This window comes from Ranitomeya imitator, chromosome 1 (assembly GCF_032444005.1).
Source record: "Ranitomeya imitator isolate aRanImi1 chromosome 1, aRanImi1.pri, whole genome shotgun sequence".
Taxonomy (NCBI): Eukaryota; Metazoa; Chordata; class Amphibia; order Anura; family Dendrobatidae; genus Ranitomeya; species Ranitomeya imitator.
In genome coordinates, this window is record NC_091282.1 from 958733741 (window position 1) to 958757083 (window position 23343).

The 23343-nt window shown below is 42.2% G+C and overlaps 1 protein-coding gene across 6 annotated transcripts in view; it reads left to right on the forward strand.

Moving 5' to 3' along the window:
- SEC24D (SEC24 homolog D, COPII coat complex component) overlaps window positions 1-2949 on the forward strand; it is a 155510-nt gene extending 152561 nt beyond the window's left edge. For all 6 annotated transcript variants that reach the window (XM_069743752.1, XM_069743751.1, XM_069743756.1 and 3 more), the window contains 2 exons: window positions 1418-1507; window positions 2333-2949. In XM_069743752.1, coding sequence (XP_069599853.1) covers window positions 1418-1507; window positions 2333-2473 — 231 coding nt within the window. In that variant the 3' untranslated portion in view covers window positions 2474-2949. The remainder of the gene's footprint in view (window positions 1-1417; window positions 1508-2332) is intronic.
- The last annotated feature ends 20394 nt before the right edge of the window (window positions 2950-23343 follow it).

The window sequence follows — 23343 nt, forward strand, 5'->3', positions numbered from 1 at the left end:
ACCTTGTACAAGTCTACAATTTTGCCCCTGGTGTCCTTAGACCGCTCTTTGGTCCTGGCCATGGTGGAGAGGTTGGAGTGTGATCGTGTGCGGATGGGTGTCTTTTATACAGGTAATGGGTTCAAACCGGTGCAATTAATACATGCAATGAGTGCAGAGGGCTTCTTAACCCCTTAATGACCGGGGCTTTTTTCTGTTTTGCGTTTTTTGCTTTTTTTTGCGTTCCGAGCTGACATTTTTAATGATACCATTTTGGTGCAGATACGTTCACAGGGTGGCGCTTACAGCAATCTGGCATCAACAACCATAGAGGTCTGCAGTAGTCCTCTGGTTGTCATGCCGACGCACTGCTGACCCCCGATCACGTGATGGGAGCCAGTGGTGTGCGCATTTCCGGCCAGATGGCCGGAAATGCTTGTTAAATGTCGCTGTCAGAGTTTGACAGCGGAATTTACCAGCGGAATTTAACTAGTTAATAGGTTCGGGTGGATCGCGATTCTGCCCGCGCCTATTGCGGGCACATGTCAGCTGTTCAAAACAGCTGACATGTCCCAGCTTTGATGCGGGCTCACCGCCAGAGTCGGCATCAAAGCAGGGGAGCTGACATCGGACATACTATTCCGTCCAATGGCAGAAAGGGGTTATAGAAAATCTAACAGGTCTGTGAGAGCCAGAATTCTTGCTTGTGGGTAGTTGATCAAATACTTATTTCATGCAATAGGATACATATTAATTATGTAAAAATCATTCAATGTGATTTTCTGGATGTTTGTTTTTTAAGGTTCTGTCTCTCACAGTTGAAGTCTACTTCCTATAAAATTACAGACCTCTCCATTCTTTGTAGGTGGGAAAACTTGCAATATCGGCAGTGTATCACATACTTGTTTTTCCCACTGTATTTGAGTGAAGATAAACTCAGTTTGAAAATTGTGTACAGAAGAATGGATTATATTCTAAACAAATTAGGTTCATGACATGCAAATATCTGGGGTGGAGGCATATAGCAGAGCTGTGCTGGAAGTCAGTTCTGTTTTACACGTTCATCAGTCAGCCGACTTTGAGGTCGGGCTAATCAGGCATACAGGGGAGGAAGGGTCTTCAGCAATTAGGAGAGGAAAGGGTGCTGTGCAGAAATCTAGTTCTAGCAGTGTAAGAATTGAACCGCGCATTCAGCTATATGTCAACAGAAAAATAAAAAAGTGGCTCGTTGAGAAAGAAAGCAAAAAAAGTAAGCACAAAATGACTACCACACAAAAAAGCAGATGTGTGACTGAGCCCTAAAAACAATAGATGATGGGTGTAATATCCACTACACAACCCTAGTAGTCATATTGAGTAAATGGATTTTATAGGTTTCCTAGAAGTGTTAAAGATGTTGCCATGCTTTATTTTTTTTAATGGTTCAATTTCTTGACAGACATCTGTTCCTGAACTGGACAGCCCTCATTCCAAGAAGCTAAGGACAATTATGGAAGCCATTCAGAGCAAAAGTTCCTACTCTATGAAGGTATAAGTTTCTTCTGACATAAAGAAAAAGTCACCAATAATCGATTATATATCAGGATCATCCTAAGGAGTACAGGGTGTGCCATTTATACAGTATGGATACACCTAAATAAAATGGGAATGGTTATGATATCAACTTCCTGTTTGTGGCACATTAGTATATGAGAGGGGAAAAACGTTTCAAGATGGGTGGTGACCATGATGGCCATTTTGAAGTCGGACATTTTGGATCCAACTTTATTTTTTCCAATGGGAAGAGGGTCATGTGACACATCAAACTTATTGAGAATTTCACAAGAAAAACAATGGTGTGCTTAACGTAACTTTATTCTTTCATGAGTTATTTACAAGTTTGGGAGAAGAGGGTTGCATTGACAATCCAACACAATGGGCAGCACTTTGAACACATTTTATAAGTGGTCATAAACTTGTAAATAACTCATGAAAGAATAAAGTTACGTTAAAACCAATCACATCATTGTGAAATTCTCAATAGGTTTGAGGTGTCACATGACCCTCTTCTCATGGGAAAAAATAAAGTTGGATCCAAAATGGCCAACTTCAAAATGGCTGCCATGGCCAGCACCTATCTTGAAAAATTTTCCCCCTGCCTTATACTAATGTGCCACAAACAGGAAGTTGATATCACCAACCATTCCCATTTTATTTAGGCGTATCCATATAAATGGCCCACCCTGTATATAAAAAGCCAGAGAGCAGAAGTTGCCTTTTATATTATCATGTATGTGAATTTAACAATTCTTTGATTTTAATAGAAGATCGTAATAGTAATCGATTTTGTGTCTCTTTTTTGCTAATCTTATAGCTGGTGTTGGTGAAGCAGAAGGACAAGGCAGACATGGCTTTTAGACAGTTGCTAGTTGAAGACAAAGGCCTACTAGGAGGAAGCTCGTACATGGATTTTCTGTGCTGTGTTCACAAGGAGATCCGCCAACTTCTTACATAAGCCACACGGAAAAAGATGAAACGTCTGCATACTTATCAACTAACACACGGCGCCGTGCTATCATTAGCAGCTGGGCAGTGTGTACTGCAAGACCTCATGTGAGCAGATTCACAACGTCCATCATTTCTTTGAGTAAGGGCTCACATTTAGAGACAAATCATTTCTCTTTTTAAAACAAAAGATTTCTTGCTTGATTAGCAACTTAAAGGGATATACATATATGTTTGTAAAGGAGGACATCTGTACAGTATGCAGTTGTGTTCAAAGAAGGAAGCAATTTGTACTTATTTATGTCTGAAAATTGGATTAGAATATTCTGTCTCTAATCACATTGCGATGGCTTCATTACTAGATAGATTTTTCTTAACTTCTCTCTAAATAAATTGTCCAATACAAGGTTCAATTGAGATCCAGGAACTTTGAGATACATTTGCGAATCGCCATGCCCATTTATTATAAAATCAAAAAGAGCTGTTTTGGTTTGAAGCTACTTTTTATAGTACGTAAGACCTCAACCTGTACAAATTACATTTGACGTATACATCAGAAAAAGCTCTCGACCTAAAAAGAGGCTGATGACAAATGCGTAATACTGGTATGTGTCACTAATAGCCCACAAGTATCGCTTTTTCAAAGTTCTTCAATAGCTTTCATGACCTATCCTTTAAACGGATGTCACTATTAAACAAGAATGGATGGATACGTCATGAAAAGCTCATGACATATCAGTGAAACAGTATATTCCACTATAAAGCACCTATTTAACAATCAGGTTGCTAAGATAGCCACTTAATAGACACATTTTTTAAAGGATGTTGTGTACGAAATAGCATACTTTATTAAGCAATAACATACTTTATTTTCTGTGCTATATAGGCTTGACAAGACCAAAATTACTTTCTTTTCTTTCCTGGCAGGCTAACACAACCAGTTTTTAGCATGTACAAAGCCATGGGCGAAAGTATTGGCACCCTTGAAATTGATCCAAAAATGAAGTATTTCTCCCAGAAAATTATTGCAATTAGACATATTTTGTTATAAACATGTTTATGTCCTTTGCCAGGTTTTTGTGTTATTCCAATACATACAAATTGGACATAATTTCACAGAAAACCCCAAAAATTAGCTGGACAAAATTGTGTGTTAACAACTTTGTTTCAGGCATGTGTTGCTCGTTCAAACTCACCTGTGGCTAGTTACAGGTGTGGGCAATATGAAAATCACACCTGAAACCAGATAAAAATGGAAGTGATTGACTCAGTCTTTGCATTGTGTGTCTGTGTGTGCCACATTAAGGCTACTTTCACACTAGCGTCGGTACGGGGCCGTCGCCATGCTTCGGCCCGATGTACCGATGCAAAAAGCGAAAAAAATGAACAACGGGGGCAGCGGATGCAGTTTTACAACGCATCCGCTGCCCCATTGTAAGGGCCGGGGAGGAGGAGGCGGAGTTCCGGCTGCACATGCGCGGTCGGAAATGGCGGACACAAAGCACAAAAAAACGTTACATGCAACTTTTTTGTGCCGATGGTCCGTCAAAACACGACACATCCGTCGCACAACAGATGCGACGTGTGGCCATACGTCGCAATGCGTCGGCTAATACAAGTCTATGGAAAAAAAACGCATCCTGCGGGCAACTTTGCAGGATGCGTTTTTTCTCCAAAACGACTCATTGCGACGTACGTCACACAACGCTAGTGTGAAAGTAGCCTAAGCATGGAGAACAGAAAAGGAGAAGAGAACGGTCTGAGGAATTGAGAACCAAAATTGTGGAAAAATATCAACAATATCAAGGTTACAAGTCCATCTCCAGAGATATTGATGTTCCTTTGTCCACAGTGCACAACATAATCAAGAAGTTTACAACAAATGGCACCTTAGCTAATTTCCCTGGACGTGGCAAGTCAGGATAGTACTGATGATAAATAAGCTGCCCCAATCAAGATCCAAAGAAATTCAAGCTGTCCTGCAGGCTCAGGATGCATCAGTGTCGGCTCGAACTATCCTTTGATATTTGAAGAAAATGAAACGCTATGGCAGGAGACCTAGGAGGATTCCACTGCTGACACAGAGACGTAAAAAAACTAGATTGAAGTTTTTAAAAATGTACGTGAGTAAGCCAAAATCCTTATGGGAAAGCATCTTGTGGACTGATGAGACTAAGATGGATCTTTTTGGTAAAGCACATCATTCTAGTGTTTACCGAAAACGTAATGAGGCCTACAAAGAAAGGAACACAGTACCTACAGTCAAATATGATAGAGATTCAAAGGTGTTTTGAGGTTGTTTTGCTGCCTCTGGCACTGGGTGCCTTGACTGTATGCTAGACATCATGAAATCTGAAGATTCCCAAATAATTTGGGGTCACAATAGAGTGCCCAGTATCAGAAAGCTGGGTTTGTGTCCTAGGTCACAGGTATTTCACCTGTGGAGAGATCTTTAAATTGCTCCTGGGAAAAAGGTGCCTTCATATATGAGAGACCTAAAGCAGATTGATCCAAAATTCCAGCTGAGAGAGGTGTAAGGACGTGATGGTTATATGACGTGATTGCAGTTATTTGTACCAAAGGATGTGCAACCTAAGATTTAGTTGAACGTGCCAACAATTTCGTCTGGACCATTTTTGTCGTTTTGTGTGAAATTTGTCTTCTTTTCTGTTTTTTTTGTGTTGGTTCAACACACAAAGGAAATAAACGTGCATAGCAAAATGTGTCATTGCAATAATTTTCTGGGAGCAATGCTGTATATTGCGGACTATAAGACACATCCCAAATTTTGGGATGGAATTTTTTTTTTGTTAATAGAATGGTCGTGTCTTAGGCTGGAGTCACACACAACGTATAAAAATGTGGTACTTTTTTTACGGACCAAATACGCAGAAATGTTCCCTGAACAGTGATCCGTATGTCATCCGTTGGCAAGGTGTGGCTGCGTATTTTGCGCATGTAAACCTCCCTATGGCATCCGTATGGCGAGATTTTCTCGCCGGCTTGCAAAATGGACATAGAATGGATCCATGGGCTCAAATATTCGTGAAAACATATATACAGTATATATATGTGTGTATATATATATATATATATATATATATATATATATATATATACCGTATATACTCGAGTATAAGCTGACCCGAGTATAAGCCGACCCCCCTAATTTTGCCACAAAAAACTGGGAAAACTTATTGACTCAAGTATAAGCCTAGGGTGGAAATGCAGCAGCTACCGGTGAATGTCAAAAATAAAAATAGATCATTATTTCCCCATAGCTGTGCCATATAGTGCTCTGCACCGTTCATTATTTCCCCATAGCTGTGCCATATAGTGCTCTGCACCGTTCATAGTTCCCCATAGCTGTGCCCCATATGGTGCTCTGCACCGTTCATAGTTCCCTATAGCTGCCATATCGTGCTCTGCACCGTTCATAGTTCCCTATAGCTGTGCCATATAGTGCTCTGCACCGTTCATAGTTCCCTATAGCTGTGCCTCATATAGTGCTCTGCACCGTTCATAGTTCCCTATAGCTGCCATATCGTGCTCTGCACCGTTCATAGTTCCCTATAGCTGTGCCTCATATAGTGCTCTGCACCGTTCATAGTTCCCTATAGCTGTGCCTCATATAGTGCTCTGCACCGTTCATAGTTCCCTATAGCTGTGCCCCATATAGTGCTCTGCACCGTTCATAGTTCCCTATAGCTGTGCCTCATATAGTGCTCTGCACCGTTCATAGTTCCCTATAGCTGCCATATCGTGCTCTGCACCGTTCATAGTTCCCTATAGCTGTGCCTCATATAGTGCTCTGCACCGTTCATAGTTCCCTATAGCTGTTCCTCATATAGTGCTCTGCACCGTTCATAGTTCCCTATAGCTGTGCCCCATATAGTGCTCTGCACCGTTCATAGTTCCCTATAGCTGTGCCTCATATAGTGCTCTGCACCGTTCATAGTTCCCTATAGCTGTGCCCCATATAGTGCTCTGCACCGTGCATAGTTCCCTATAGCTGCCATAACGTGCTCTGCACCGTTCATAGTTCCCTATAGCTGTGCCATATCGTGCTCTGCACCGTTCATAGTTCCCTATAGCTGTGCCCCATATAGTGCTCTGCACCGTTCATAGTTCCCTATAGCTGCCATATCGTGCTCTGCACCGTTCATAGTTCCCTATAGCTGTGCCTCATATAGTGCTCTGCACCTTTCATAGTTCCCTATAGCTGTGCCATATCGTGCTCTGCACCGTTCATAGTTCCCTATAGCTGTGCCATATAGTGCTCTGCACCGTTCATAGTTCCTTATAGCTGTGCCATATAGTGCTCTGCACCGTTCATAGTTCCCTATAGCTGTGCCTCATATAGTGCTCTGCACCGTTCATAGTTCCCTATAGCTGTGCCTCATATTGTGCTCTGCACCGTTCATAGTTCCCCATAGAAATCTGTGCCATTGCCGCTGCTGCTGCAGTAAAAAAAAAAAAAAAAGCCATACTCACGTCTCTTGATTGCAGCTCCCCAGCGTCCGGTCCCCGTGTCTCTCCGCACTGACTGATCAGGCAGAGGGCGCCGCGCACACTATATGCGTCATCGCGCCCTCTGACCTGTACAGTTAGAGCGCAGAGACGCTGGGAAGATGGAGCGACGCCCGGCGGCTGGAACGCGGACAGGTGAATATTACATACTCACCTGGTCCCGGCGTCCGGCTCTTTCCCCCGCACAGCTGGTCTTCAGTGCCGCAGCCTCATTCTCTATCAGCGGTCACCGTTACCGCTGATTAGAGAAATGAATAGGCGGCTCCACCCCTATGGGAGGTGGAGCCGCCTATTCATTTCTCTAATGAGCGGTCCCACGTGACCGCTGAAGAGGGGAAGAAGCTGCAGCACAAAAGACCGTGGGACGGCAGGGGGAGCGTCAGGATCGCTGGGACTAGGTAAGTATGCCTCAGCGCCCTCACCCGCCGACCCTGCTACCCACCTTGACTCGAGTATAAGCCGAGAGGGGCACTTTCAGCCCAAAAATTTGGGCTGAAAATCTCGGCTTATACTCGAGTATATACGGTACATATATATGTCAGTGAGACACATATACAGTATATATATTTATATTTAATACAGAGCTAGATAGCAGAAAAGCCGGTAATTCAATTGCCAGCTTTTGCTATCTCCTTATCAAACCCGAAAGGATATGAGACATGGTTTACATGCAGTGAACCATTTCATATCCCTTATTTTTTTTTTACATATTCCTCACTACTAATGTTAGAAGTGTCTGTGTGCAAAATTTGGGAGCTCTAGGTGTTAAAATAAAGGGTTACAGCACGGAAAAAACTGGTGTGGGCGCCCGCGCAATTTTCTCCGCCAGAGAGTGGGAAAGCCAGTGACTGAGGGCAGATATTAATAGCCTAGATAGGGACCATGGTTATTGCACACACCCCCCCCCCCCCCCGGCTAAAAATATCTGCCCCCAGCCACCCCAGAAAAGGCGCATCTGTAAGGTGACATTAAGCCTGGTTAATAATGGAGAGATGTCAATAAGACACCTATCCATTATTAATCCAATAGTAATAAAGGGTTAAAAACACACACATTATGAATAAAGTATTTTAATGAAATAAATACACATGGGGTTTTAACATCTTTATTGTACGCTCAATCCAACTGATGACCCTTGTTATCTGAAAAAAGGAAAAGAAAAAAGCAACAATATACCATACCTGTCCATCATACAGTCATGTCCCACGATGTTAATCCATCTGAAGGGTTTAAATAATTTTACAACCAGGAGCCTGCTAATGCAGCTGCCCTTGGCTGTAAAAACTGGGGAATGAATGGAATGCAGCTTCGTTGATTTGCGGTGATGTGCCCCCTGGTGGCATAAACTTATATGATCTCTAGCGTGGGAATTTTTCTGAATATTTTCCAACGCTAGAGTTCATATGAGTTTATGCTACCAGGGTGCACATCACCGCAAATCTACGTTCCCCTGCATTCCATTCATTCCCCAATTTTTACAGCCAGGGGCAGCTGCATTAGCAGGCTCCTGGTTGTAAAATTATTTAAACCCTTCAGATGGATTAACATTGTGGGACAGGACTGTACGGCGGACAGGTATGGGATATTGTTTCTTTTTTATTTTCCCTTTTTTTCTGATGACAAGGTCGTCAGCAGAATTGAGAGTACAATAAAGATGTTAAAACCCCATGTGTATTTATTTCATTAAAATACTTTATCTATAATGTGTTTTTTTTTAACCCTTTATTACTATTGGATTAATAATGGATAGGTGTCTTATTGACATCTCGCCATTATTAACCAGGCTTAATGTCACCTTACATTAGCAAGGTGGCATTAACCCTTCATTACCCCATATCCCACCGCTACACGGGAGTGGGAAGAAAGTGGCTAAGTTCCCCTTTTCTGGGGTGGCTGGGGGCAGATGTTTTTAGCCGGGGGGGGGGGGGGGGGGGCAGTAACCATGGTACCTCACTAGGCTGTTAATATCTGTATTAAATATATATAATATGTATATATACACACACACATACTGTGTATGTGTGTGTCAATGACATATATATATATATATATATATATATATATATATATATATATATACACCTATACTATGTCTAGACATTTATTTTAGCTGTTCTAACCTGTCAGTGTGATTTTACTGTACACCGCACTGAATTACCGGCTTTTCTATAGAACACCGCTGCATATTTCTCGCAAGTCACACTGTTGATCCGTGTGTAATCCGTATTTTTCTTGCCCCCATAGACTTTCATTGGCGGATTTTTTGCGCAGTACGCTGACAAACGCAGCATGCTGCGATTTTCTCAGCCCGTAAAATACGGCTGAGAAATATACGGCAGATATGAGCTGCCCCATAGAGAATCATTGGCCCGTGTGCAATGCATTGTTTTTGCACCTCTCATACGTCCGTATTCCTCTCCAGTGTGACCCTGGCCTTATAGTCCACTGTTACGGTAGTTTACTGGGAAAAGGGTATGGCTGTGGTGGAGCGGGGTCCCAGTAGGCAGGGTTGCTGCTGCAGGAAGCTGGTGGCAGGAGTGGGGCAATGTTGTGAGCCCCGGCCTGGGAGGAAGGGTTGTTCAGCGGTGTGAGATTGCAGCGGATTCTGGGCTTTCAGAAAATATCAGGAGTCCCCGCAATTCCAATCCTTTTCACTATGGCCATTTTCCCGAAGTCCACCACAGTAAAAAGGATGAGAAGTGTGGCGACTCTGCCGACATTTTGTGTAAGTCTGGGGATCGCCGGAGCCTCGCACTGCCGAACACTCCTTCTTCCAGCATCGCTCCACTCCTGCTGCCACCAGCTTCCTGCAGCAGCAACACTGCCTCCTGGTACCATGCTCCACCGCAACCGCCCCCTGTAAGCTACATTCGGATTTCACCCAAAATTTGAGGGGACAAAAGTGCGTCTTATGATCCAGAAAATTAAGTACTGGTATTTTTTGTAATAATTTCAAGAATGCCAACATTTATGGCAATGACTGTTTGAATGTGTATGTATGTATGTAAGGAAATATACACACACTGATTCCCCACAGTTTGTCACCCCAGCAGACATACTGTATTTCATATTGATATACCTAATTACATTGGGCTGTACAGAAAAGTAGTTCTAATTCCCAAACTAACGTGCCTTTTCCATTAAACTCACTGATGTGGATTGTTCAAGAATATATTTTCAGTACAACCTTTGTAAAGAAAACCAATATGCAATGGTTCAGCGTACAGCAGTGCAATATAGGGATATTAAAATGCAAAGATCTAAAAAGAAAAATTGTTTTAGTCATGCTTTCATTCTCCTGTCATACCACAAACAGACATCAGTCTATTCAGCTCACAGGTTTGGTATCACAGTCAGACAAGAAAGGTTCAGCTCATTCGATTTCATATATTCCATACAGTGCGTTGCCTTCCTTGGTGTCCAGTACTAGACCCTACATAAGACTAGTCTTCAGTGGAATCAGAATGAGCTTATTAACAAAGCCAGGTTTCTGCACAATCTTCCCTTGTCACTCAAGTGTGTTAGTTATGGTGTTAAATGCAAGCAGTGGTGACCTGAGACTTCAGCAGAGATCGATAGAATCTCAAATAGTATGGAATCTACACTTGTTACACATCACAGGGTTATATACAGAAGGGAAATAGCTAAGAGAAAAAAAAACATACACTATCACGTGAAAAAGAATAGATGACATCATTGGCTAAAGTAAACATTATTATTATTAATGATCAATGTCCGCTGACCAATATGACTACACCTTATGGCTCTGAAGCTGTCTACTACCTAGCGGGGGGCAGAATTAAGATCTCTTGTAGTTATTATCATGCGGGCATAAAATGTGGCCCCTAAGGCCCCTTCACACATCCTTTTTTCCTGTATATGTAGCTTCCATGCCCATTACAATTTACGCTGCTGTGCACGTCTGTTTTTTTGCACGGACTCTGTGTTCGTGTAGACCACATGGAGACATGTCTGTTTTTTTTCCAGCAGCAAGGGACAATACAAGTCTATGGGTCAGTGTAAAACACGTACAGCACACGCATGGAATCGGTGCACAGTCCATGTGCTGAACATGTTTAACATTACAGAGTATAGGAGAAGCTGTGTAATTTCATTCTTTCTTTATCCATAACGGAAAAACACTATTGACACACTGATGGAAAACACTGACACCGGTACTGTATTTTTCTGGCCTTAGGGCTACACTACACATCACACTAACCTTAGGGCTCACCACAATTTTAGGACACGGGCAGAGCAGCCGGCTTTTATCCTGAAGTGGTTAGCAGATTTGCACACAATTTTAAGGCTGTTCTAACATGGCATTTTTTTAAAAATCCATAACTAGTAGAAGCAACCCAAATAATAATCATGCTGCTTCTTTTAACCACTTCAGTTTCCAAACCCTGAAAGCTGTTAAAATAAAAGTAACAAAGGACTTAAAGTGCACAGCAGTGTCATTTTTACATAGCTGTGCATAGTGTTCATTTTTTTGTGGTGGTTTTGCGCTTTTTCAGGCAGAATCTTTCTGAAATAGGGTATATACACACAACATCTGAGGCCAGTCTCACACATCCAGATAGTTCCGTTACCGGAAAGAAACGGTCCCAGAGCTATGTGTGTCCGTAGGCCATCCGTGGGTCTGTGTTTATCGTCCGTGTGCTGTCTGTGTATTGAAACAATTTGTTTCAATTTTAACCCTATGACTTTAAAAAAAAGCACACGTACAGCACACGGACGGCATCCGTGTGCGGTACGTGTTTAAACGCAGCCATTGACTTTAATAGGTCCGTGTGATCCGTGCGCTCCCACGAACACTCATGTCTCAGTGTTTTGCACACGGACACACGGTCCGGGATAACACGCTGACATCTGCAGAGATACATTTATTTCAATGTGTCTACGTGTGTCAGTGTTTCCGGTACGTGTGAAACCGGCCTAAGGGTTAGTTCATTCGATGGTATAGCAACCATATTTTCTTATTCGTAAAATGGCTGCATGTACCAGCTCGAATACAGATTACATGACTCGAACGAACACCCAGATATAGAATGCTGCAACCCACCAGGTGTATATTAGATGATAAACTACAAGCAATGTATATTTGTGTGAATTAGCGCTATATTCATGATGTACCCGTATATCTTGTGTAAGTACAAACCAGTTTGAAAGAATATCTTTTTTGAAGATTTGTTCTTGGATTTGCTAAGAATATAGGTAGCGCATACACATTAAATAGCTTGTGTGTATACAGTAGTGTTCAAAACAGTAGCAGTCCAATATGACTTACCAGATTAATCACTGTTTTTGGTGTAAATTATATTACCACATGTCAAACAATTTACCAGTTAGTTTTCTTAGAATCTACTGCAACTGCACCAACAGACTCGGCATTCATGATCTGCATGTTTTTGAGTCTGTGTAGTAGAATCATTTATTGAAAGATGGTGTGTTCAGTGTGGAGTTCAATTAGGTCAATCATTCTGTGAAAAAACAAGTGTGAATCAGGTGGCCCTTATTTAAGGATGATGCCAGAGCATATTGTCCATACATTTCTCCTTGAAAGCCTGAGAAATATGGGTCATTCAAGACATTGTTCAGAAGAACAGCATACTTTGATTAAAAATTTAATTAGAGAGGGTAAAACTTCTAAAGAACAGTGCAGACAATGATAGGCTCTTCAGCCAAAATAATCTCCAATGCTTTAAAATGGAAAGCCAAACCAGAGAGACGTGGAAGAAAACGGATGACTACGATTCGCATGGATGGAAGAATAGCCAGAATGGAAAAGGCTCAGCCAATGATCAGCTCCAGGGTTATCAAAGACAGTTAGAAGATGCCTGTGTGACGCTAATCTCTTAGCAAGAACACATCAACTGGCCTAAATGGAAATGGAGAAACATTTTGTGGACTGATGAAAGTAAAATAGTTTTTTAGGGTCCAAGGGCTGCAGACAGTTCGTAAGACCACCCCCATACTCTGCATTCAAGCCACAGTACAGTGAAGCATGGTGGTGCCAGCATCATGATATGGGCATGTTTCTCTTACTCTGGTGCCAGACCTGTTTACCGCATTCCAGGGATCATGGGCCAGTTTGCATATATTAAAATACTTGAAGAGGTCATGTTACCTTAGGCTGAATAGGATATGCCCTTGAAATGGGTGTTTCAACAAGACAACGTCCCTAAACACATCAGCAAACAAGTAAATTCTTGGTTCCTGTCCATCAAAATAGAGGTTATGGAGTGGCCAGCCCAATCCCCGGACCTCAATCCGATAGAACACTTGTGGGGTGACCTAAAAAATGCCGTTTCTGAGGCAAAGCCAACAAATGCCCAAAAATTGTGGGATGTAGTCCAAGCATCCTGGGCTGGAATAACCGGTGACAGATGCTAGAATTTGGTTGACCCTATGCAACATAGATGTGAAGCCGTTCTAAAAACCTAGTATACAACTAAATATTATTGTGATTATACTATTACTGTGATTATTATATTAGTGATGCACAGGAATGATAAATCCTCAAAAAAAATATTACATATTGTGAGTTTGTAAAGACACATGCAGACACTGCTATTTTTTTAGAACAGTCCAATGTTCATTTTTTATTTTCTGTAAAGTACGGCATCTTCACCAATATTTTGTGAAAGCCCGATGCCCCAGCACTTTCATTGTTGCAATGCAGTGGCCGTCGAGAAAATGGCTGCCGGAGGCAACGAGATCTCAACCTGTGCATGCGTCACCTTATCTTTTTTTTTTTTTTGAGGTGGGGTGTGGTAAGTTGTTCCGCGTGTGGTAAAGATGATAAGGCAGTTTTATTCTTCGGGTCAATATGATTACAGTGATACCTCATTTATATAGTTTTTCTATGTTTTGATGCTTTTACACAAACTATTTTAGAGACTAAATAATTATTTTTGCATCACTTTACTCTGAGATTAATAACTTTTTTTTTTATTTTTCAGCTGACCGCTTTGTGATGGCATTTTTTTTGCGGGACAAGATGACGTTTTCAGCAGTACCATGTTTATTTAGATCAATCTATTTGATCGCGTTTTATTCCACTTGTTGTTCAGTGGTATGATGATAAAGCGTTGTTCTTTGCCTTGTTTTTTATGGTGTTCACTAAAGGGGTTAACTGTGGAACAGTTTTATAGGTCGGGTCGTTGCAGATGCAGCGATACCAAATATGTGTACTTTTATTGTTTTGTTTTTTTCATAAATATTTATGGATACCTTGATTTTTTTTTTTACTTTGTTGTACTATGAGGCTATCAGCAGCTGACAGGGAAAGTTGCTGATCATGCACTGCACTAACACCCGGTGGCGATCGCCCGCACACCACCTGTGTGCACTCGCGATCGTGCGGACGTAATAATCAGTCTGTGGTCAAATAGGCCCAGGTCACATGGACGGATTATTACATCTGATGTTAGGAAGGGGTTAAGCAGCAGAATATGCCAGAAGGAGAGATAAGCGACCGCTCTGATCCGACAGAAATTGATGCCAGGCAGAAATTAACTAACTACCTGCCTGTAAGTTCTTAGACCCATAGCAAAAAATAAGAAAAGCCATAGATAAACCCTTTAACCCCTTAATCCCATATGACGTACTATCCCGTCGAGGTGACCTGGGACTTAATTCTCAGTGACGGGATAGTACAGTTGTGGCCAAAATATTGACACCCCTGCAATTCTGTCAGATAATACTCAGTTTCTTCCTGAAAATGATTGCAAACACAAATTCTTTGCTATTATTATCTTCATTTAATTTGTCTTAAATGTAAAAACACAAAAAGAATTGTCCTAAAGCCAAATTGGATATAATTCCACACCAAACATAAAAAAGGGGTGGACAAAAGTATTGGCACTGTTCGAAAAATCATGTGATGCTTCTCTAATTTGTGTAATTAACAGCACCTGTAACTTATCTGTGGCACCTAACAGGTGTTGGCAATAACTAAATCACACTTGCAGCCAGTTGACATGGATTAAAGTTGACTCAACCTCTGTCCTGTGTCCTTGTGTGTACCACATTGAGCATGGAGAAAAGAAAGAAGACCAAAGAACTGTCTGAGGACTTGAGAAACCGAATTGTGAGGAAGCATCAGCAATCTCAAGGCTACAAGTCCATCTCCAAAGACCTGAATGTTCCTGTGTCTACCGTGCGCAGTGTCATCAAGAAGTTTAAAGCCCATGGCACTGTGGCTAACCTCCCTAGATGTGGACGGAAAAGAAAAATTAACAAGAGATTTAAACGCAAGATTGTGCGGATGTTGGATAAAGAACCTCGACTAACATCCAAACAAGTTCAAGCTGCCCTGTAGTCCGAGGGTACAACAGTGTCAACCCGTACTATCCGTCGGCATCTGAATAAAAAGGGACTGTATGGTAGGAGACCCAGGAAGACCCCACTTCTTACCTGAGACATAAAAAAGCCAGGCTGGAGTTTGCCAAAACTTGCCTGAAAAAGCCTAAAACGTTTTGGAAGAATGTTCTCTGGTCAGATGAGACAAAAGTAGAGCTTTTAGGGCAAAGGCATCAACATAGAGTTTACAGGAGAAAAAAAAAAAGAGGCATTCAAAGAAAAAAACACGGTCCCTACAGTCAAACATGGAGGAGGTTTCCTGATGTTTTGGGGTTGCTTTGCTGCCTCTGGCACTGGACTGCTTGACGATGTGCATGGCATTATGAAGTCTGAAGACTACCAACCAATTTTGCAGCATAATGTAGGGCCCAGTGTGAGAAAGCTGGGTCTCCCTCAGAGGTCATTGGTCTTCCAGCATGACAATGACCCAAAACACACTTCAAAAAGCACTAGAAAATGGTTTGAGAGAAAGCACTGGAGACTTCTAAGGTGGCCAGGAATGAGTCCAGACCTGAATCCCATAGAACACCTGTGGAGAGATCTAAAAATGGCAGTTTGGAGAAGGCACCCTTCAAATATCAGGGACCTGGAGCAGTTTGCCAAAGAGGAATGGTCTAAAATTCCAGCAGAGCATTGTAAGAAACTCATTGATGGTTACCGGAAGCGGTTGGTCGCAGTTATTTTGGCTAAAGGTTGTGCAACCAAGTATTAGGCTGAGGGTGCCAATACTTTTGTCTGGCCCATTTTTGGAGTTTTGTGTGAAATGATCAATGTTTTGCTTCTTTCTCTTTTATGTTTTTTATTTAAGACAAATTAAATGAAGATAATAATACCAAATAATTTGTGATTGCAATCATTTTCAGGAAGAAACTGAGTATTATCTGACAGAATTGCAGGGGTGTCAATAGTTTTGGCCACAACTGTACGTCATATGCAATCGGCCGCGCTCATGGGGGGAGCTCGGCCATTTGCGGCTGGGTGTCAGCTATCACAGCTGACATCCGGCACTATGTGCCAGGAGCGGTCACGGACTGCTCCTGGCACATTAACCCCCGGAACACTGCGATCAAACCTGATTGCAGCGTTCCGGGGGCATAGGGAAGCATCGCGCAGGGAGGGGGCTTCCTGAGACCCTCAATACAAGGCGATGTGCTCACCTTGTACCGAGCGTCTCCTCCCGGCAGGCCCTGGATCCACAATGGCCGCGGGGCTACTTCCGGGTCCTGCAGGGAGGTGGCTTACAAGCGCATGCTCAGAGCAGGCGCCTGTAAGTCTGGAGCAGTGCACTTCAGATCGCTGATCTGACACAGTGCTCTGCAAAGTGTCAGATCAGCGATCTGTCACTATATAGTGATGTTAACCCCTTCAGTGATCACCGTAAAAAAAACGAGGCAAAAAACACTTTATTATCGTACCACCGAACAAAAAGTGGAATAACGCGCCATCAAAAAGACGGATATAAATAACCATGGTACCGCTGAAAACGCCATCTTGTCCCGCAAAAAACGAGCTGCCATACAGCAGCAATAGCGAAAAACGAAAAGTTATAGTCCTCAGAATAAAGCGATGCAAAATAATTATTTTTTCTATAAAATAGTTTTTATCATTTAAAAATGCCAAAACATAAAAAAATTATATAAATGATTTATCGCTGTAATCTTACTGACCCCAAGAATAAAACTGCTTTATCAATTTTATCAAACGTGGAATGGTATAAATGTCCCCCACAAAAGAAATTCATGAATAGCTGTTTTTTTTGTCATTCTGCCTCACAAAAATTGGAATAAAAAGCGATCAAAAACTGTCACATGCCCGAAAATGTTACCAATAAAAACGTCAACTCGTCCCGCAAAAAACAAGACCTCACATGACTCTGTGGACCAAAATATGAAAAAATTATAGCTCTCAAAATGTGGAGACGCAAAAACTATTTTTTTCAATAAAAATAGTCTTTTGGCAGCTGTCACACACTAATCATAAAAATCCGCTAAAAAAAGGGCTATAAAAGTAAATCAAACCCCCCTTCATGACCCCTTAGTTAGGGAAAAAAATATAATTACAAAAATGTATTTATTTCCATTTTCCCATTAGGGTTAGGGTTGGTTCTAGGGTTATAGGGTTGGGGCTAGGGTTAGGGTTACAGTTAGGGCTGGGGCTAAAGTTAGGGTTAGGGCTACAGTTAGGGTTGGGGCTAAAGTTAAGATTAAGGCTACAGTTAGGGTTGGGGCTAAAGTTAGGATTACATTTATGGTTGGGATTAGGGTTAAGGGTGTGTCAGGGTTAGGGGTGTGGTTAGGGTTATGGTTGGGATTAGGGTTAGGGGTGTGTTGGAGTTAGGGGTGTGGTTAGGGTTGGGGTTAGGGGTGTGTTTGGGTTAGGGTTTCAGTTACAATTGGGGGTTTCCACTGTTTAGGCACATCAGGGCTCTCCAAACGCGACATGGCGACCGATCTCAATTCCAGCCAATTCTGCGTTGAAAAAATAAAACAGTGCTCCTTCCCTTCTGAGCTCTCCCGTGCGCCCAAACAGGGGTTTACCGCAACATATGGGGTATCAGTGTACTCAGGATAAATTGGACAACAACTTTTGGGGTCCAATTTCTCTTGTTAACCTTGGCAAAATAAAAATTTGGGGGGGCTAAAAAACCATTTTTGTGGGGAAAATTTTTTTCACAGCTCTGCGTTATAAACTGTAGTGAAACACTTGGGGATTCAAAGTTATCACAACACATCTAGATATGTTCCTTGGTGGGTCTAGTTTCCAATATGGGGTCAGTTGTGGGGGTTTCTACTGTTTAGGTACATCAGGGGCTCTGCAAATGCAACATGATGCCTGCAGACCATTCCATCTAAGTCTGCATTCTAAATGGCGCTTTCCCTTCCGAGCTCTGCCATGCGCCCAAACGGTGGTTCTCCCTCCCCCCCCACACATATAGGGTAACAGCATACTCAGGACAAATTGGACGAAAACTTTTGGGGTCCAATTTCTCCTGTTACCCTTGGGAAAATACAAAACTGGGGGCTAAAAAATAATTTTTGTTGAAAGAAAAGAATTTTTATTTTTACGGCCCTACGTTTTAAACTTCTGTGAAGCACTTGGTGCGTCAAAGTGCTCACCACACATCTAGATAAGTTCCTTAGGGGGTCTACTTTCCAAAATGGTGTCACTTGTGGGGGGTTTCAATGTTTAGGCACATCAGGGGACTCTCCAAACGCAACATGGCTTCCCATCTCAATTCCAGTAAATTTTGCATTGAAAAGTCAAATGGCGCTCCTTCCTTTCCAAGCTCTGCCATGCGCCCAAACAGTGGTTTACCCCCACATATGGCGTAACAGCGTACTCAGGACAAATTGTACAACAACTATTGAGGTCCATTTTCTCCTGTTACCTTTGGTAAAATAAAACAAATTAGAACTGAAGTAAATTTTTTGTGGAAAAAAGTTAAATGTTCATTTTTTTTTTTTAAACATTCCCAAAATTCCAGTTTTTAGAATGCTGTCACACTTGGTTATTTTCTATCATATAGACCCATCAAAATGACTTCAAATGTGATGTGGTCCCTAAAAAAATGGTGTTGTAAAAATGAGAAATTGCTGGTCAACTTTTAACCCTTATAACTCCCTAACAAAAAAAAAATTTGGTTCCAAAATTGTGCTGATGTAAAGTAGACATGTGGGAAATGTTACTTATTAAGTATTTTGTGTGACCTAACTCTGTGATTTAAGGGCTTAAAAATTCAAATTTGGAAAATTGAGAAATTTTCGCCAAATTTCCGTATTTTTTTCACAAATAAACGCAGGTAATATCAAAGGAATTTTACCACTATCATGAAGCCCAATATGTCACGAGAAAACAGTGTCAGAATCACCGGGATCCGTTGAAGCGATCCAGAGTTATAACCTCATAAAGGGACAGTGGTCAGAATTGTAAAAATTGGCCCGGTCATTAACGTGCAAACCACCCTTGGGGCTTAAAGGGAAGGTACCGCGTTTGTAGGTCATTAATAAATCACTGTAATGTAGCATAACATGCTGCTATAAGCAAGTTTGAAATGCATGTGAAACAGATTTCATGTGTTATAGGAGTTTAAAGAAGGCACTGGGGGCTGACATCTTGGTTTTGCAGCAGTAGCAGGGCACTATCAGTGTCAGATTACGGCACCCCATGGACATAGGAGATAATAGACCAGCGCTGACCCTATCTGTAACATTGCAGCAGCATTAGCAGTGAGCTGAGCACGCCTCTGTGGGCTGCACAACTCACTGCTGTAGGTGTGACTAGCCGCCATTTTATTATAGCCCTGTGCTCTCTATCGCAGGACAGAAGAAGCCCTCACTGCTCCTCTGTACTCCAAGCAGGCACACATCCTCTGCTCCTCACACGCTTCTCCTGCTGTGTCTCTGCCTCCCCCTCACACACAGTCCCTGTGGTCTCCTGTAAGCTGCACTCACAGCCTGCAGAGAGGGAGGTGACACCTGGAGAGAGAGCAGGGCAGCTGACAGGACAGGGATTAAGGTGGGGGAAGGGGGATGGCAAGAATGTTATTCACAAAAATGCTGCTGAGCCCACTGTGTTGTGCTCCTCTGTAAACAAGCTGTGCCTCTGATGCAGTAACTGCTGGTGATAGCAGGTCACAGGGCAATCACACACAAAATAGTGGCAGGTGCTACCCTGTGATTCTGCTCTTCATTCTTACTGTTAGCAGAAAAATTGGGGCAGTCACTGCTGACATCACCATTTCCCTCCCCTTTTCGGTGGTCTAATATCCCTGGGGCAGAGCTGCTAAATCTTACTATAGCTGCTTGAGGTCTAAAACGGAAAATGCTCCCCCTAGTGGTAAATATGTATATTTGTAGAAAAATATATAATATTTTTCATATAGAAATGTTTGCAAACAGTGCAAACATTGCATTAATACATTTTAATTACTATTTTAAGCTTAATTTCACAAAAAACCAAAATACAAGAAAACTGGTGGCACCTTCCCTTTAAGGGGTTAATGGTGTTATCGATGCTGAGAAACACATGCAGGTACTTATTCATCATGCAATGCCATTAGGGAAGCATCTGACTCCAAATTTATTCTACAATAGGGAAACCACCGAGTGCAAAGAACAAGGAGATTTCAACATTGAGCTTGTGTGGGATTACATGATGAGACAGAAGGATTTTCATAAACCTGCATCCAAAGAAGATCTGTGATTAGTTCTCCAATATTTGTGGAACCATCCTCCCCGCCGAATAAAGAACTGTGTACCCAGAATTTATGCAAAGTGTGATCACACCCATTAGGCTAGGTTCACACTTGCGTTGTGCAGTCTGTTCAACAAATCCGTTAAACGGACTGCACTAACGCAAGTGCCGACTTTGGCACTGCACTAGCGCAGATAGGGCATCTGCTAGCTCTATCTGCGCTAGTGGTGACAGACCCGGAAACGCTGCAGCCCGCATCTCAGGGTCCGTCACTCAATGACGGCACATCGCTAGCGCACGCCCATTGTGGGCGTGCGCTAGCGATGCGTTTGCCATTGCAAGTAATGGCGGCGTTAATGGACTACGTTACACCGCGTTATGCCGCGTTGTAACGTAGTCCGTTAAACGGGTTCACACAATGCAGTGTGAACACAGCCTTATTTAATGGATTTAGATTTTTAATTTGTTTACTTTGCATTTTGTTAATTGATAAAAAAAAAGGATTATGTTCACACTATGTGTAAATATATTAGTAACCAACTGTATTCCCTATGAAGTATCATTGCTGGGGCTTTTTTCTTAGAACATTGCGTTGTGCTGTTTCTCTTTTATTCCTCCATGAAATGACTGAAGTGATAACCTCATGTTATTGAATACTTGGGAGTCATCAGTAGGTCCTACTACAATTTATTTTTATGATACAATTCTGATCTCTTACCAAATTTGTGAACCCCAACAGATTATGGGTATGTGCACACGTTGCAGATTTGCCTCTGGAATTTTCTGTGCGGATTCTGCATCTCTTGGCAGAAAAAGCAGGTGCAGATTTGATGTGGATTTTGTGCAGATTTCTATAATGGAAAAGGTGCAGAAACGCTGCAGATCCGCACAAAAATAATGACATGGTCCTTTTTTGAATCTGTTGCGTTTTCTGTGCAGATTTTGCCGCACCATTAGCACAGCATATTTTTTGCCATTGATTTACATTGTACTGTAAATCACTTGCAGATCTTCAGTGTTTGTGCGCGGAAAAGAAAACCACTGCATTTCTGCAGGAAATCTGCAATGTGGCACATAGCCTTAAAATGATTTTCCTCTTCTACCACATGTGGACACAATGCAGAGCAGACCGCGTTTCCTCAGGGTATTTTAAGGTCTGTGCCCACGAGTTGCTGCAGGTTGGATATTGCATATTTATGCAGTGTCAAACCCGCAGCGTCCAGATGTTACAGCATAGCGGATGGGATTTCAAGAAATCTCATGTCCACTATGTGTCCAGACGCCTGTGGATCACCCGCGGAGATGGACATGCGGCACGTCTTTCCAGGACGCAGCATGTCAATTTCTCTTGCAGAGACTTTAGTTTCCGCAAGAGAAATCACATTAATAGAATGGATGCAGTGAAGCCACACAGTTCAGTGATCACATGTGGAGTTACCTGTGTTCAATAGAAGCCAGCACTTTGTGCACAGCGTACACTGCGCCCAAAGCGCTGCTAGTTCCGGATTGTGGGCACCTGGCCTTACAGGTACATCCATAGCTGTGTATCAATCAACCTGAGGCCACAACCATCTGGTCTCAGATATGCTTGCCTGTGAGTGGCTGCTTTAATGTAGTTTCAATATTAAAGAAAAAGTAGTGGTACAGCCATCTGTGTCCCCCATAAATATTAGGAGACTGGGTTCTCTTCATCCTTTTGGCACTTCAGAAAAGTGTATACGAGTTATAAGGCTATAGGCACACGTTGCAGATTTGCCTGCAGATTTTTCTGCACTAAATCCGCAGCTCTTGGCAGAAAACACAGATGAGTTTTTTGCGCGGTTTTGAAAGCTAAATAAAGATGTATTATTGAACCAAAAAAAAAAGATATGTCATGTCTTGTCCAACCCACACTCCATGACTGACAGACAGATAGATGTAGATAGATATATGAGGCTACTTTCACACATCAGGTTTTTGCCGTCAGGCATAATCTGGCGAGTTTTGAAAAAAACGGATCCGTTTTTCAGTTTTGCCGGATCCGTATTTTCTCATAGAGCTGTATTAGTGCCGGATTGCACCTGATGACCACACGTTTCATCCGTTTTTTGTCGGATCAAAAGAAACTGTTTCCATGTATAGATATTTAGATCCATGTATGGATATATAGATTTTTTTCAAAATAGCGAGGCCTATGTTTCTTACTGAACATTTAATAAAAAAACGGAAAAAAATGGCGTGGGCTCCCGCGCAATTTTCTGCGCCAGAGGGGGAAAGCCGACTGCCAATATTTGTAGCCTGGTAAGGTGGTAATACCCACGGCCCCTCCCAGGCTATGATTATCAGCCCGCAGATGTCTTTACTGGCTATTAAAATAGGGGGACCCCCCAAAATTTTTTATAGCCAGAAAGGCTACGCAGACAGCTGTGGGCTGATATTCATAGCCTAGAGAGGCCATGGATATTGCCCCCTCCCCCCCCCCCACTACAAATACCAGCCCCCAGCATCTGTAACATGCGCCAATTCCGGCACTTAGCCCCTCTCTTCCCACTTCAGAGTAGTGGTGGGATATGGGGTAATAAGGGGTTAATGTCACCTTGCTCTTGTAAGGTGACATTAAGCTGGGTTAATAATGGAGAGGCGTCAATAAGACGCCTATCCATTATTAATCCTATAGTAGTGAAAGAGTTAAAAAAATAAAGACAGCCAGAAAAATAGAATTATTCTTACCGTTAATTCGGTTTCTAGTAACTCACCATGACAGCACACCTGGAGGATGTTACCCCTTTCCTCATAGGGACAGGAAATGAC